Raw genomic sequence first — 15,029 nt, 5'->3', positions numbered from 1 at the left:
GCTGTAAAATATACACAACTAGAGCAGAAAGTGAAGGTAAAGGCATCTGCGAGAGTCTTGATCCAAAAAAAAAACTTCCTCGGTGGACCTCCACCTCCCCAAGCCCCCATCGAAAAGCGGCCCTTACTGGCCGATTGACCATGCCTACAACTATTCAAAAAGCTGGCTACGCCCCTCTGCCAAGAGTACCAAGAGTCAGTCACGTGGTCAGAAAAGTACACTTCTTAGGACAATGTGTGTCATCTTTTGTTGTTTCCGCCTTCCGCAGTGAAGGACCTTGGAAACGCGAGGGAAGGATTATCATAAACTGATAAAATATTGTGTCATAAACAAAATTCTGTGTCGTGACAATTAATGCGAAGAAAACTGAAACACAGGGGAAAGTGAGATATGTGAGACTAAGTGTAACAATGACAGATAATATAATATGCAAAAACAGCACTACGTCAAACTGCTCAAACTCGCCTGAATGACACAAACTCAGTGACGAGATTAAAGATATGGACTCGAGGAAATTGCCGTAAGTGTGTACTTACATGTGTACTGTGTTGAAGATGTAAAATAGCCTAGCTTGACTTCCCTTAAATTTGCTACTTTTATTGTCACAGTGTATTGAAAAGACTCCAGTCGAAATTGAAAGGTGATGTCATGGTTGCAAATTTAATAATTACTTGCGTCATGGTTAGTTTTGAAGGGAGTTCACATGTTTAATTTAAAAGGCGCAGGCTAATGTGGATTTTATCATTTCGATTTGAACTTCTGATAGAGCGGTGCGTACAGAAAATTTAACCTAAGCTTTGATCCAACTTAATTGGCGAAGTTGATTTTCGTGATAAGAAGACAGGGACCGATTTAGCGTTTCAGACAATTAGAAATACGTGTTTCGCAGGACCTTGCAAAGGTAGGTGTTTTATTATGTTCTACTGAGAGTCTGTCATTAATTTCTCTCAGTATTGATAATTCGTATATTCGTTTCAGTTCAGTTTGTGTATTCATTCTGTCTGCTGAACTGCACAAGAGTAAAGCTCGCCATATCATATGGTTTGGTATAATTTTGACCCTAGCAAAATTGGGTTAAGTTTAACAGGCAATTGTGTTACAATATACGTAAAGGAATTTTCTGAAACTGAAAATAACCAGCCTCGGTGGATTAATTTTGAAGAATTCTCCTTTGCCTGCCTGATGACATAAAGTATAAACAAGGAATTTAGACTTCTCGTTTCAGTAAAATTGGTTACTACGTGGGCCAAAGATGCCATAAAGAAACCGCTGCGATTTTATCTTGCAGACAAAGTTTCTGTTGTTAACTGCCGCTGTTACTTTTGTATTCTTTCCACACGGCACAAGGGAAGTGGTGAGTACAAACTTCATTTGATTTGCACCTAGGCAATGGTTTATTCTACTCTTGAATAAATCTGAAATATCTCATAGTGGTGTTTGTTATTATTTACTTTTTAAAAGAAAAATAAGAATAAGACACCCAATCGGTAATCACGACGTTAGAGTGAGATTAATTCCACGATAAAATGGCATTTTGCTTTGTAAAAATTTCACTTTCTAGAGGTAAGAGATCGGACCAATGTTATATGCGCACAGCTGGTCGTGAGTTAAGCCAAATATGTTCTAAACTTCTGTCAAATAAACTCAAAAGCAATTCAGATTTCGTTCCTCAATACTGTTGTATGTACTGTAGAAAGACTCCAGTCGAAATTGAAAGATAGGTAAGAATTCGAAGTGCCCCATATCGTGAATGACTTTTAAGGGATTGAAGATCCCTGTTTAGCAAATGCACATCTTGCCCCCCCCCCCGGGGGGGGGACTTGGGTCAATTTTTGTTGGGTATGTACCGCTGGCCTCTCAGAACCCCTACCCCATTATAGTCATATTCTATGGCCAATTATAGACCCCATCTTAGTCACGTTTGGGTAAATGTAATTCTCACGAACCCAACTTTGTCACTTTCTGTTTTTGCGTCTACTGTATAAATCTTTTTAACTAAAGTCATTCTAAGCAAAAGAAGATCCAAGTTATCTTAACTTCGATGGACGCAGAACTGGCAGAATAGCAATTAAATACCGTAACACGAATGTGGACTTTGTTCTGGACTATTGTGCAACTGTTTAATATTTAAGTTGTGTTTCAAGGCCGGAAATTTAATGACAGCCGTTTGTCAAATATTAAACAACAGCAATAAATACGGTAACAATTTTTTCGGCGAATCTTTCCGTTTATAAATCACAACTTGCCAGAATTTTCTTACTCTCAAAATCACGGAAAAGTGTGACCCCATTCTAGTCACCCTGTAAAAAATGCTTGAAAAGGCGACCCCATTATAGTCAGTCCAGTCGTAAAAATGCGACGCCATCCAGCGGCACATCCCCATTATCCCATTTATAGGAAGTGCCCCCCTCCTCCCCGGGACATCTTGCTGTCAGTTGTAGTCCTGGAGCTTTTATTCCAATCTTTCTGTTGGAGTATATCAAAAAGCGAAAGAATATCACGAGAAAGCGCTTATGATTAAAAAGGAAATTAGGAACAGAAACGGAGAAGCCTCCTCTTATATAAACCTTGGAACCGTACTTGAATCACTTGGAGAATATGAGAAGGCGAAAGAGTATCTTGAATTAGCACTTGCGATCGATAAAGAAATCGGCGACAAAAAAGGAGAAGCTGTCTGTTATGGAAACCTTGGAAACGTTTTACATTATGTTGGTGAGCATGACAGGGCTAAGGAATATTATGAGAAAGCAATTGCGATCACAAGAGACATTGGTGACAGAAAAGGAGAAGGAAGTGTTTCTGGAAACCTCGGGGCTGTATTCCTCTCTCTTGGAAAATATCCGGAGGCTAACGAATATCTTCAGAAAGCACTAGCTCTCAGTAAAGAAATTGGTAACAAAAAAGGAGAAGCCGGTGTTTACGGTAGCCTTGGAAATGTATTTCAATGTATTGGTGACAACGAGAAAGCTAGAGAATATAAAGAGAAGGCATTGACGATCAGTAAAGAAATTGGCGACAGAAACGGAGAAGCTTCAGATTATGCAAATCTTGGAACTCTTTTTGAACTTCTCGGTGAATATGTTGAGGCGGAAGAACATTATAAAAAGGCTTTTGCAATAAGCGAAGAGATTGGAAACGTTAAGAAACAATTCACATTGCTTGCCAAACTTGGACGGGGTATGCTTCGAGAAGGAAAGATTCATTTGATTTGCACCTAGGCAATGGTTTATTCTACTCTTGAATAAATCTGAAATATCTCATAGTGGTGTTTGTTATTATTTACTTTTTAAAAGAAAAATAAGAATAAGACACCCAATCGGTAATCACGACGTTAGAGTGAGATTAATTCCACGATAAAATGGCATTTTGCTTTGTAAAAATTTCACTTTCTAGAGGTAAGAGATCGGACCAATGTTATATGCGCACAGCTGGTCGTGAGTTAAGCCAAATATGTTCTAAACTTCTGTCAAATAAACTCAAAAGCAATTCAGATTTCGTTCCTCAATACTGTTGTATGTACTGTAGAAAGACTCCAGTCGAAATTGAAAGATAGGTAAGAATTCGAAGTGCCCCATATCGTGAATGACTTTGAAGGGATTGAAGATCCCTGTTTAGCAAATGCACATCTTGCCCCCCCCCGGGGGGGGGACTTGGGTCAATTTTTGTTGGGTATGTACCGCTGGCCTCTCAGAACCCCTACCCCATTATAGTCATATTCTATGGCCAATTATAGACCCCATCTTAGTCACGTTTGGGTAAATGTAATTCTCACGAACCCAACTTTGTCACTTTCTGTTTTTGCGTCTACTGTATAAATCTTTTTAACTAAAGTCATTCTAAGCAAAAGAAGATCCAAGTTATCTTAACTTCGATGGACGCAGAACTGGCAGAATAGCAATTAAATACCGTAACACGAATGTGGACTTTGTTCTGGACTATTGTGCAACTGTTTAATATTTAAGTTGTGTTTCAAGGCCGGAAATTTAATGACAGCCGTTTGTCAAATATTAAACAACAGCAATAAATACGGTAACAATTTTTTCGGCGAATCTTTCCGTTTATAAATCACAACTTGCCAGAATTTTCTTACTCTCAAAATCACGGAAAAGTGTGACCCCATTCTAGTCACCCTGTAAAAAATGCTTGAAAAGGCGACCCCATTATAGTCAGTCCAGTCGTAAAAATGCGACGCCATCCAGCGGCACATCCCCATTATCCCATTTATAGGAAGTGCCCCCCTCCTCCCCGGGACATCTTGCTGTCAGTTGTAGTTTTTCACACGATATGCATTTCACAGCTAAATATTATTCAAAAACTGATTAATAATTCATGAGCCCTAGACCCAATCAAGACGATGATAGTACATCACGTGCATGCACTTTATATTGATAAAACAACCCTTAGTTATTTGTATGGACATCAACCAAAGCAAAAGAGAAAACAATATTTACCAGTATTCTCTAAGTTAAAGAATAATTTAGATTGCACTAGATTTACTCTTACAGAAAATTGAAAGTACAGTTGTTAAAAACTGATCTTACCAGATTCATATCGGTGTCCAGTTCTTGTTCTTTAGAAATGTTAGCCTTGTATCCAATAGACTCCAATAAAGGTTTTTTATTCCTTCTTTCATTCTGCCACTCACTCCAAATTTTCACAGACCACTTTGTCACTGAACGTTTGGATTTCGGTATTGCGCACTCTGTAAAAACGTATTTTCTCCTTCGGCGGTTTTAAGTTCCCGAAACGTTCGAAAACAGGACGCCATGTCAACGAAAACATGCCGAACACGTGTGAGTGGAAACGTTTTCTTCACGCATGTAAATAAGTTGTTTTCCTTGTATGCTAATATTTCTTCGCACATGTACAAAAGCACAATTGTTTGTGCTCCTAAGGGGAGGATACCTAAACTTCGAGCCAGGATCCGAGCCAGGATTCGTTTTGTGATTTTTTTTTTGTGATTTGTTTTGAAGGGATACTGTTGAAGATCACTTTTTAGCAAACACATTTTTTACTTTAAGTTTTATATTTTACACACGATACTACATTTCACACCAATTAATTAAAGTTCAGAATTGTTTATATGGTTACCTCACAAATAAAGTCTATAAAGGACTCATGCGAAGACTGAAAAGGTAGCAACATTCACTAAACCCAAATAAACGCAATTAACATTTTAATATATTCATTTGTTGCTGTTCAACGAGACAATTTTACTTGAATAATAAGACAATATAAATGGCACTCCTTTTTCACCATTACAGAAGAACAATAATCGAGGCTGAGAACGTGACAGTCCTGCTTTCACTTTCTGACGATTTTATGTTTTGAAGGTAGAAGAATCGAAGAAGAAATTCACGTGCCGTTTTACCATGAAATTCGAGAGTCCTCAACGTGAAAAGATAAAGTGTTGCATGATGTAAACTTTAAAATGCTTCTCTGAGAGGACCTGTTGGTCCAGTGATCTTATTTTCCAATATCAACAACACAAGACATAAGAAAGGTTCGAACGTTGATAACATAATGATCATTATAAAATTGTTAAGACATGCGCAGACGGTACCGAAATTGTGTTTCGTGACTTGAATTATTGATGAGTATGACTGAAAGCAACGTACCAAGTGAGACAAAAATTGCTGTTTTGCAGAAGGAGATTTATATGAATTTTATTTACGATTTTGTCTTTTAATAAAGCAACAAGTACAGTAAGTTTTATAACACGTGTTTAATCAGGGGTGGCTGGAAAAAATTGTGTTTCCTATTTACAGAACTACTTTTTAAAAAAAAAAAAAAAAAAAAAAAAACAGAAGTATTACACGTATGAAAGCATACTTGCACAACTAGAGAGTATAACTGACCAGATTTCAATCAAACTTATGAGCGGCCAGAAAACTTGGTGTAAATGAAAGAAAAATGATATCTTTGCCTTTAGTAGGAAAGTCTTGGTGATGTAGTGTTCGAAGGGTTGTCTTTAGTTTAACTTTACTAGAAATAATCTCTTCGACTGAAGAAAAACGGTGCGAAAGGTGGTGGCCATCGTCAATTTAGATTTATCTCTATATAATAATAATTTCGTCTTTTGGGAATTATATTTCTCAGCCGCAAATTATACTATTTCTTATGAAAAGACTTTTTACAACATTGCTGTAAATACAGACAAGTACAGATAAACCCGCGAGTAAGAACCTTACATTTAAGAACCTGTTAGGCTAAAATTTGCAAATTAGTCTCCATTTTTCTAAGAACCTATTTAGCCTTAAATTGGAAAACAGGTTCTTATTTTCAAAAATTGATTAAAAAATGTTTACTTTTGGGAAAATAAGTTCGGACAAGGCTTTACTGTACATGTATACAATGTCATGTTCTGAACGAAAAATGCTTCATTTTTACATAAACAAATTATATGCAAGTTTTTGATACAAATTTTAAAAATGCAAATTTAATACAAATTATAGGCTGAATATCACTCAAAAATCTATTAGCAACAATGTAAATTTTTCCTCAATAAATAAGAACCTATTTAAAAAGAACCTTAATAGCCTAAATTGTCTTAACTACCATTTGTGTGAGAACCTGTTTAGGCTAACCTAAAAAAAACTAGGTTCTTACTGGCGGGTTTTTCCTGTAACTGAAATGTTGCGTAAATAATCGAGAAGACAACAGCCTGGTTTTCACTAGCAATAGATAGAGTCGGACTCGGAGTCAGAGTTGTAAAAACGGACGGAGTCGCAAGCAGACTTTCCGATTCCGTTTATGACTCCCAGCCTTATAATCCAGGGAAAACTAAAACTGTCAAAGTCGCCGGCAAAAAGGAAGCATTCAGAGAACCCGAGAGCAAACATTTTGATGGGTTTGTTTTTTCGCTTCTGCCAGCGACTCACTGCCATAACTACAATCGTTTTAATATAGTGCACTTATCCAGTAACGGTAAAGAAACGCTTAATACAAAAATTAACAGACAATTTTAACTTAAATTAATTTCATTCTCTTTTTATTCTGACAGAAGCGCTTGACATGAACAACATGGATGCAATTGTACAAACCATCTTCATCGGCTTCTTTGTTGCCAAATTCCTTCGCAACACTTGTCGAGTTCCTAAAGCCATCGAGTTATGCAAGGAATGTTTGTTCATTCTCGACAACACACCAATCACAAGAGAAAAGAAGAAGTTCAAATTGCTTTACAAGGCAATATATTCGACAATGTTACTGGCGTACTGGCATATCAATGATTACACAAATGTAATAAAATACGCTACAAAAATTCTCCCCATTCTCCGCGAATGTGGTGACAGGTTCGAAGAATGTACGATAAGCCAAATACTAGCGAAAGCGTATTTTCGTCAGAATAAGTACGTAGAAGCAAAAGAGCATAGTGAGAAAGGACTACTAATCAGTACAGAAATTGGAGACACAAATGGAGAAACGGCGTCCTGTTACGAAAACCTTGGGACGGTGTATCAGTCAGTTGGAGAATATGAGAAGGCGAAAGAATATTACGTGAAAACACTTGCTATCAGGAAAGAAACTGGTGACAGAAAAGGAGAAGCCTCCTGTTACGGAAGACTTAGAACGGTGTTTCAAGCTGTTGGCGAATATGAGAAGGCGAAAGAATATCACGAGAGAGCACTTGCGATTAAAAAAGAAATTGGTGACAGGGATGGTGAAGCTAGTGAATACGGAAACCTTGGAACTGTGTTTCAATCTGTTGGAGAATATCAGAAGGCGAAAGAATATCACAAGAAAGCACTTACGATCGATAAAGAAACTGGTAACAGAAAAGGAAAAGCCGCCTCTTATGCAAATTTTGGAACCGTACTTATATCACTTGGTGAATATGGGAGGGCGAAAGAATATTTTGAGGTAGCACTTGCGATCAGTAAAGAAATAGGCGACAGAGCAGGAGAAGCCAACTGTTACGGAAGCCTTGGAACCGTACTTGAATCACTTGGTGAATATGAGAGAGCGAAAGAGTATCTTGAGGTAGCACTGGTGATCAGTAAAGAAATCGGCGACAGAAAAGGAGAAGCCACCTCTTACGGAAACCTCGGAGGTGTGTTTCAATCTGTTGGTGAGTATGTCAAGGCAATAGAATATTACCAGAAAGCAGTTGTAATTACAAGAGAAATTAATGACAGGAATGAAGAAGGAACTAATTGTGGAAACCTCGGGGCTGTTTTAATCTCTCTTGGTAAATATGCCAAGGCTAACGAATATCTTCAGGAAGCGCTTACTATCAGTAAAGAAATTGGTGACAGAAAAGGAGAAGCTAATGCTTACGGAAACCTTGGAACTCTGTTTCAATTGATAGGTGACTACGAGAAAGCTAGAGAATATCTAGAGAAAGCGCTGACCATCAGTAATGAAATTGGCGACAGAAACGGAGAAGCCTCAATTTATGCAAATCTTGGAACTGCTTTTTATTCCCTTGGTGAATATGTTGAGGCAGAAGAATATTATAAGAGGGCGCTTGCAATAAGCGAGGATATTGGAGACGTAAAGAAACAATCTACATGCCTTTACAAACTTGGAGTGGTTATGCTTCTAGCAGGAAAGTGTCAAGAAGCTTTGTCGTATCTCCTTCCAAGTATTCAAAAATGCGAAAACTTGCGAAATTTTCTAAGGGACAATGACCAATTCAAGATATCTTTTTCTGACGAACATGATTATCCCTACGGGGTACTCACTGTATTATTCTGTTTCATTGCAAATCCTAAGAGAGCTCTATACGTTTCAGAGCTTCGTCGGGCCAGAGCACTGGCAGATTTAATGTCAGCTCAGTACTCCGTCGAAAATCGAATCTCAGCTAATCCTCAATCATGGGTTGGCATTGAAAGTGTCATGGACAAAGAACTGAGTTGTACTTGCCTATACTTCTCTTATTTTGATCACGATATATTTGTGTGGATTCTTAAAGGAATAAAAGTCGTGCAATTAAAAATTGTGAATGGAGAAGAAATGATGCTTCACGAAGGATTGGTGGAAAATTTGGACGAGTTCTTTACTAAAGAACGCTTCAGAAGTTTTGAAATTTTAGCAGACGAACATTGCGAAGACCGAACTTTGAACGATATTCAACCGAAGCCTTGTGAAGAAGATATCCGTAAAACATCGCGAGTTGGAAATGATGGTAAAGATAACCAAGATACCCTCAAACGGAATCTATTACTGTGTCACAAATTGATCATCGCTCCTGTGGCGGACTTAATAGAGGGTCCTGAAATCATCATTGTTCCTGAACGGTCTTTATACAACATTCCATTTGCCGCGTTACCTGATGAATGTGGAAAATACTTATCAGAGACTTTCAGGATCCGCGTCGTTCCTTCTTTGATGACTCTCAAGCTCATCCAGGACAGCCCAGCAGACTATCACAGTCAGACTGGTGCACTGATAGTGGGAAATCCTGATGTTGGTAGGGTGCGCTACAAGGGACGTCTCAAATTCATTTCACGACTGCCTTGTGCAGAAAGCGAAGCAAACATGATAGGAGAGAAGATTGGTGTTAAGCCGTTCCTGGGACAAGAAGCAACTAAGCAAGCGATACTTCAAGTGATCAATTCAGTGAGTCTGATACATTTTGCTGCACATGGTGATGCAGAAAGAGGAGAGATTGCCCTTGCCCCTCTTCGTTCTTCTAACAGGACCCCACGAGAAGAAGACTACCTTTTGACAATGTCTGATATTTCAAAAGTTCATCTGCGTGCTAAACTGGTAGTACTAAGCTGTTGTCACAGTGGACGTGGACAGATTAGAGCCGAGGGAGCCGTTGGAATCGCGCGAGCATTCTTAGGATCTGGTGCACGCTCAGTGTTAGTGGCACTGTGGGCTCTGGAAGACAGTGCAACAGAGCAGTTCATGAGTCGTTTCTACGAGCACCTTGTTTGTGGGGAAAGTGCCAGTGAATCTCTTCACGAGGCCATGAAGTGGATGAGATGTAACGGCTATTCTGAAGTGAGACAGTGGGCACCTTTTATGCTGATTGGCGATAACGTGACATTTGATTTTGAAAAATCGAAGTAAGTTTGCAAAAGAAATAAAAATTAAGAACAATTTTGAAAAAAAAGAAAATGTAAGAAGACTCCACTCACTGTGGTGAAACCTCGATCTTAGATAAGGTTATTTTGTTTTATATTTTATAGGTGTTAATTTTGGTAGCTACTGATGTATTTCATACAAGTAAAATATAAATATATTGTTATTTTTCAATAGGTATATTGCAAGTCCTTTTTAATCCTTTACGTTTTCAGACACAGTAGAATCCAGATTTCTGGAAGTATCAAATTAATAAAGTCGAGTTGAGTCTAGAAAGGAAAATTCATTTAGAAGATCGGAAAGTTCGAGAAATTGGGTTAAAATTGCAGTTTTCGGCTATGGACAGGGAATTAACGACTTTTGGCACGAGTTATTGGGAGTTTCAAGAAATCGAGGGCTCCCTTGTACCAGAAATGATTTTATAACGAAGATATTATGTGGTGCATAATTTCTAATGTAGGAATGACTTGTTTGTATGCAAGTTTATTTCATCTTTTTCTTTTTTTTTTTTCATTTTTAGGTGACTTGACCAGCACAGCATCAAGTACGAAACCGATTGGACTTAACTGAGAGACTATAATTGCTGTAAACTCTAGAATCATAGCTTGACGTTTGAGTTAGGTAGCTGTATTTGCCTGAATTAAATTTAAGTGCTTCAAGCAGAAATGATATCAGGAGAGGCATTTTGTTGGAATTAAGGTTTCTTGAATATGTACTAAAAGAAACACGATTACAGTGAGGTGCTCCTTTTGTAGTTGAATGAACCTGACGAAAGAATGAACGAACGAACGAAAGAACCATCGAACCAACTAACCAACGAAAGAACCAGCGAACCAACGAACCAACGAACCAACGGATGAAAGAATGGACGAAAAAACAAATGAACGAGCGAACAAACAAACGAACAAAAGAACGAGCGAGCAAACAAACGAACGAGGGAGCGAACGAGTGAATGAACGAACGAACGAACGAACGAACGAACGAGCGAACGAGTGAATGAACGATCGGACGGCTTGACGAACGAACGAACGAACGAACGAACGAACGAACGAACGAACGAACGAACGAACGAATGAATGAATGATCGAACGAACGAATGGACGCCGAATGAATCGCTTTCATTTGTAATAGAATACGGAAGGCAAGACTGTGCTGTAGGCACAATAAGTTAAGAAACTTCTTTACGTGGAAACCGTTTGCAAAAACAGGTAAAATTTCATTAAAGTACAATAATGAACGACCAAAATTTGTTAATCTACTTATTTTATATTAAAATACTTAAAATTAAAAGAAGCAATATTAGTAAAATCTAATGATTTTAAAAATGCTGGTTTCACATTTGAATGCTTTTAGATTTAGCTGATTAAAGTTCCGAGGGAGAGAGAATTCCATTTTTGTGCTCCCCTATACGAAAACGAACCTTTAAATTTAATGATTCTTTTCCTCTCGGCCAGTCTTGATTCAAAGAGACTGGTTCCAGGTCTAGAGTTGTCTACAGACTTTAACTGACACTGATTGAAAATCTTTGCCATTTTCGTCCGTCCGTGCATGTTATATCCTTATTCTCTTCGATCAAGGGTGTGCAAAAAGGGAGAGGGAAATATGAAAGACCCCTCAATATTTTTTCTATTCATTTTTATGGTACCCATGGTCGATATAGAGAAAGGTATCTCGGAAGAACATGATCTGAGCTCGAACAAAACATGGGGCAAATAAACCTCGGTACGTTAATTTTACATTGACTTCGGCGCCCGTTCCAAATGTGTTTTTTTTTTTCGGTTAATTTTGTCCGAGAATACTTTTTTCCTTAATTCACTCTCTCCAAAGAAAGTTTGACGAAGAGAAATTTATTCAGTTTTCCTGGAAAAGAGGTATATTTGCGTATGAGCAAACTGACCGCCTAGTCGCTGCTTTTAAACTGACGAGAATTTGACAACCTCAAGTTTGTCAACAGACAAGGAACTTTTTTGTCAACCAAGTTAGTAAAAGCACTTCAATTTAGTCAAGTGCTGCTGCTTTCACAGTCAGAATGCCTACAACCTTTTAAATGATTGTCTGGAAGCCTGCAGGACGCACAAAGATATTTTTGTACAAGAGAGAGTGAAAGATAAGAGAGTGAATTCCCCATACAAGCCTTATCCAAAGGTAATCCCTTTTGGGTTATTTTTAGACATTGTACCCAGTGCTTCCGCGGATTTTAACGCACGTTGCGTGGATGTTCCGCGGATTTTAACGCACGTTGCGTCGATGTTCTCGCGCGTTTTCAGGGGGACGACCAAAATTATTCCACTCCGCCAACCACCATGTTTTAGCCTTTGCATTCTCCACGAAAATCAACGCGACGCGCGTTTATTTCCGCGGAGGTACTGGTAGCCTGCGTTGCAGACGAACAAAACCCGGTTATATCCGTCTGCGAATTAGAGCACAAAAGCTTGTTCCGCCCCCCCGCGTGTTACCAGGGATTTCTATAATAACCTCTGATTGGCTTTTGAATAAGTGGATGTTATGAAACCATAGTTACGCGTTCGATGAATACCAGATACCAGTTAGGTCAGTTACAGTAAAACGTTTTTGTCATATAATTTGTACATTTGCCGTTCGATGGAATTGGTCATCCGATTTATTTCGCTTTTTACTTGTTTAGAAAGGGCACTTGTTGTCAGCTGTATTATTTGGAGGCGTTTTAAGTTGGGAGACTGTCGCTTTATTTATTAATAGCAAATGTAGTTCGTATAGTGTGATCGTCCGGGTGAGAGTAGTTCTGAAAAGAACTGTTGTTGGTGACTGACGTTTCGACAACCTGAGCGGAAGTCATCTTCAGAGTCAAGTGAAAAGTTGTTGTCAGTCGATGATGTTATAAGTCTGGTCCGTTGAAGCTGATTGGTCAGTTAAGCCGTAATGTTCGTTGTTTGATTTTACTGATGACAAACTTTACACGAGTCTTACAGCCAATAACATTACGGCTTAACTGACCAATCAGCTTCAACGGACCAGACTTATAACATCATCGACTGACAACAACTTTTCACTTGACTCTGAAGATGACTTCCGCTCAGGTTGTCGAAACGTCAGTCACCAACAACAGTTCTTCTCAGAACTACTCTCACCCGGACGATCACACTATACGAACTACTGATACTCCTGGGTTCAAACCATTTACTTTAATAGCAAATGTGTAGAGGTCACGGTTTTCCGTTTAGCCTGCGATCAGGCTTCGCACCTCGTCGCCGGCGCTTCGCGCCGTCCAAGCGCTCTTCGGAAATCTCCGGAAAGCCTGTTCGCAGGCTACTTTCCGTTTGTATATTTTGACACCTCTGTTTTAAATTTGTCATATGTAATTAATATTGCGGTATGTCTTGGTACATTCATATTTGTAAGATATTTGCAGTGCTCTCGAAATATTCGCTCTGGTCCTAAATTTTCCGTGAAGATGTCGACTGTACTTGCATTCTGCATAATTTTGTAATGCCGGGCTCGGCTGTTTATTGTGTTGCAAGTAGGCCTTTCTCGATTATGCTAGCATTTTTTTCGGCATTTTTTGGGAAAACGAGCATTTTTTTTCGTTTTTTTCTTGAAAAAAATTGCTGCATTCTTCATTTTTCATGACTGTGGTCCAGATTTCAGCACTCAGAACTCAGAAGGAATGGATAAATAATCCTAAAGCCTTTGATTACTTAATTATGTTTTCTGTCTGTTTCGACTGTTTGTGCGTTGTGTTACGTTTACTGTGTTGTCTTCTTGTGTGTTTTTTTTTTTTAAAAAACAATTATTAGTTCACAGAAGTAATTAGATCAGTACTGGTTCACCTGTTGTTGTTGGCGTATAATGTAGAGTTGTACGTGTTGAAATAAAACAAACATCTTTGGTTCAGTGGCATTTTAAAGGAATCAGGAAATTTTAGCATTTTTTGGGCTTTATGCGAGATTTCTAGTAGCATTAAATGCAGTTTTACTAGCATAATCGAGAAAGGCCTAGTTGCAAGGTGTGTGGCTTTTCATGACGGATGACGGATGTGCGTTGTGTGACATTCTTTCAACACAAGACAAATGTAGATTATTTAACATTTCTTCCACGACCTTTTCGCTTGTCAGTTGTGTCTACTTCTTGTCGTTATTGTTGTTTTCTTTTTTATCAGGTTTGTTTGAACCGGCTGCTTTTTTACCGCTTCAAACGCTAATTCTTACTGATCTGCCATGATCGCCACCAAGTTTATTTTGTATCTGTTATTCATCAAAAGCGAAATTATGGTGTTACGAGATCCATTCGACCAATCACGGCGCATAAAAGAGCGGCCCTATTCAAGAGCCAATCAAAGGTTATTATAGAAATCCCTGGTAACACGCGGGGGGCGGAACAAGCCTTTGCGCTCTAATTCGCAGACGGATATAACCGGGGTTTTGTTCGTCTGCAACGCAGGCTAAGGTACTGGGTACCATGTCTACAAATAACTTAAGAGGGATTACCTAAGGAATACGGCCTATATTATGGGGAATTCACTATCTTACCCTTTTGCTTTGTATTAGAAGCTTGAGTGAGATGGAGAACGTGTTCCAAGGCATTGACAGAACTACTTTTGTGTTATTTATGACGATTCAAAACCAGTCTTGAAAACCAAAACAAAATTCGTTTTACTCGAGGTTCTACTTCTAGCTGCTGATATTAAATGTCGCTTTAGGCTATTTAAGATATAATTAAAGTCATTTTAGATGTCATTTAGGGTAAATTAGAGTTGTTTAGGGCACTTAAGCTTACTTCTCATTTCGGTACCTACTTATATTCAATTTCATCTACACACGCAAACTGGTCGCTTTGAGAAGCTCCGCCATTAATAGCACCGTCGCAGTACGACAGTAAGTAAGTATATTTCTACCACTTAAATTTTTTTTCATTGTCACTTATTTTTGCAGGTCTCAATTTCCGTAACTGAAAAAAAACCACGAAAATTTAGACGCGAAAAAAAAGATGCCGTCATAATTAAACGAATACAGTATTTA

At 38.5% G+C, this 15,029-nt stretch overlaps 2 protein-coding genes across 2 annotated transcripts; both read left to right on the top strand.

The window, feature by feature from the left end:
• Window positions 1–802: 802 nt before the first annotated feature.
• On the top strand, window positions 803–11,274 carry LOC144638811 (uncharacterized). The gene is made up of 4 exons (XM_078498076.1): window positions 803–901; window positions 1,289–1,354; window positions 7,004–10,019; window positions 10,556–11,274. Exons 3-4 carry the CDS (start codon window positions 7,015–7,017, stop codon window positions 10,557–10,559), a joined length of 3,009 nt encoding a protein of 1,002 aa, XP_078354202.1. The 5' UTR covers window positions 803–901; window positions 1,289–1,354; window positions 7,004–7,014; the 3' UTR covers window positions 10,560–11,274.
• On the top strand, window positions 2,508–3,218 carry LOC144637597 (uncharacterized). The gene has a single exon (XM_078496659.1). The coding sequence runs from the start codon at window positions 2,514–2,516 to the stop codon at window positions 3,216–3,218; it is 705 nt and encodes a 234-aa protein (XP_078352785.1). The 5' UTR covers window positions 2,508–2,513.
• Window positions 11,275–15,029: the final 3,755 nt, after the last annotated feature.

This window comes from Oculina patagonica, chromosome 14 (assembly GCF_052425735.1).
Source record: "Oculina patagonica isolate OP01 chromosome 14, crgOcupat, whole genome shotgun sequence".
Lineage (NCBI taxonomy): Eukaryota > Metazoa > Cnidaria > Anthozoa > Scleractinia > Oculinidae > Oculina > Oculina patagonica.
Note: the sequence above shows the minus strand (reverse complement) of the source record. Positions and strands in the feature narration are given on the sequence as shown.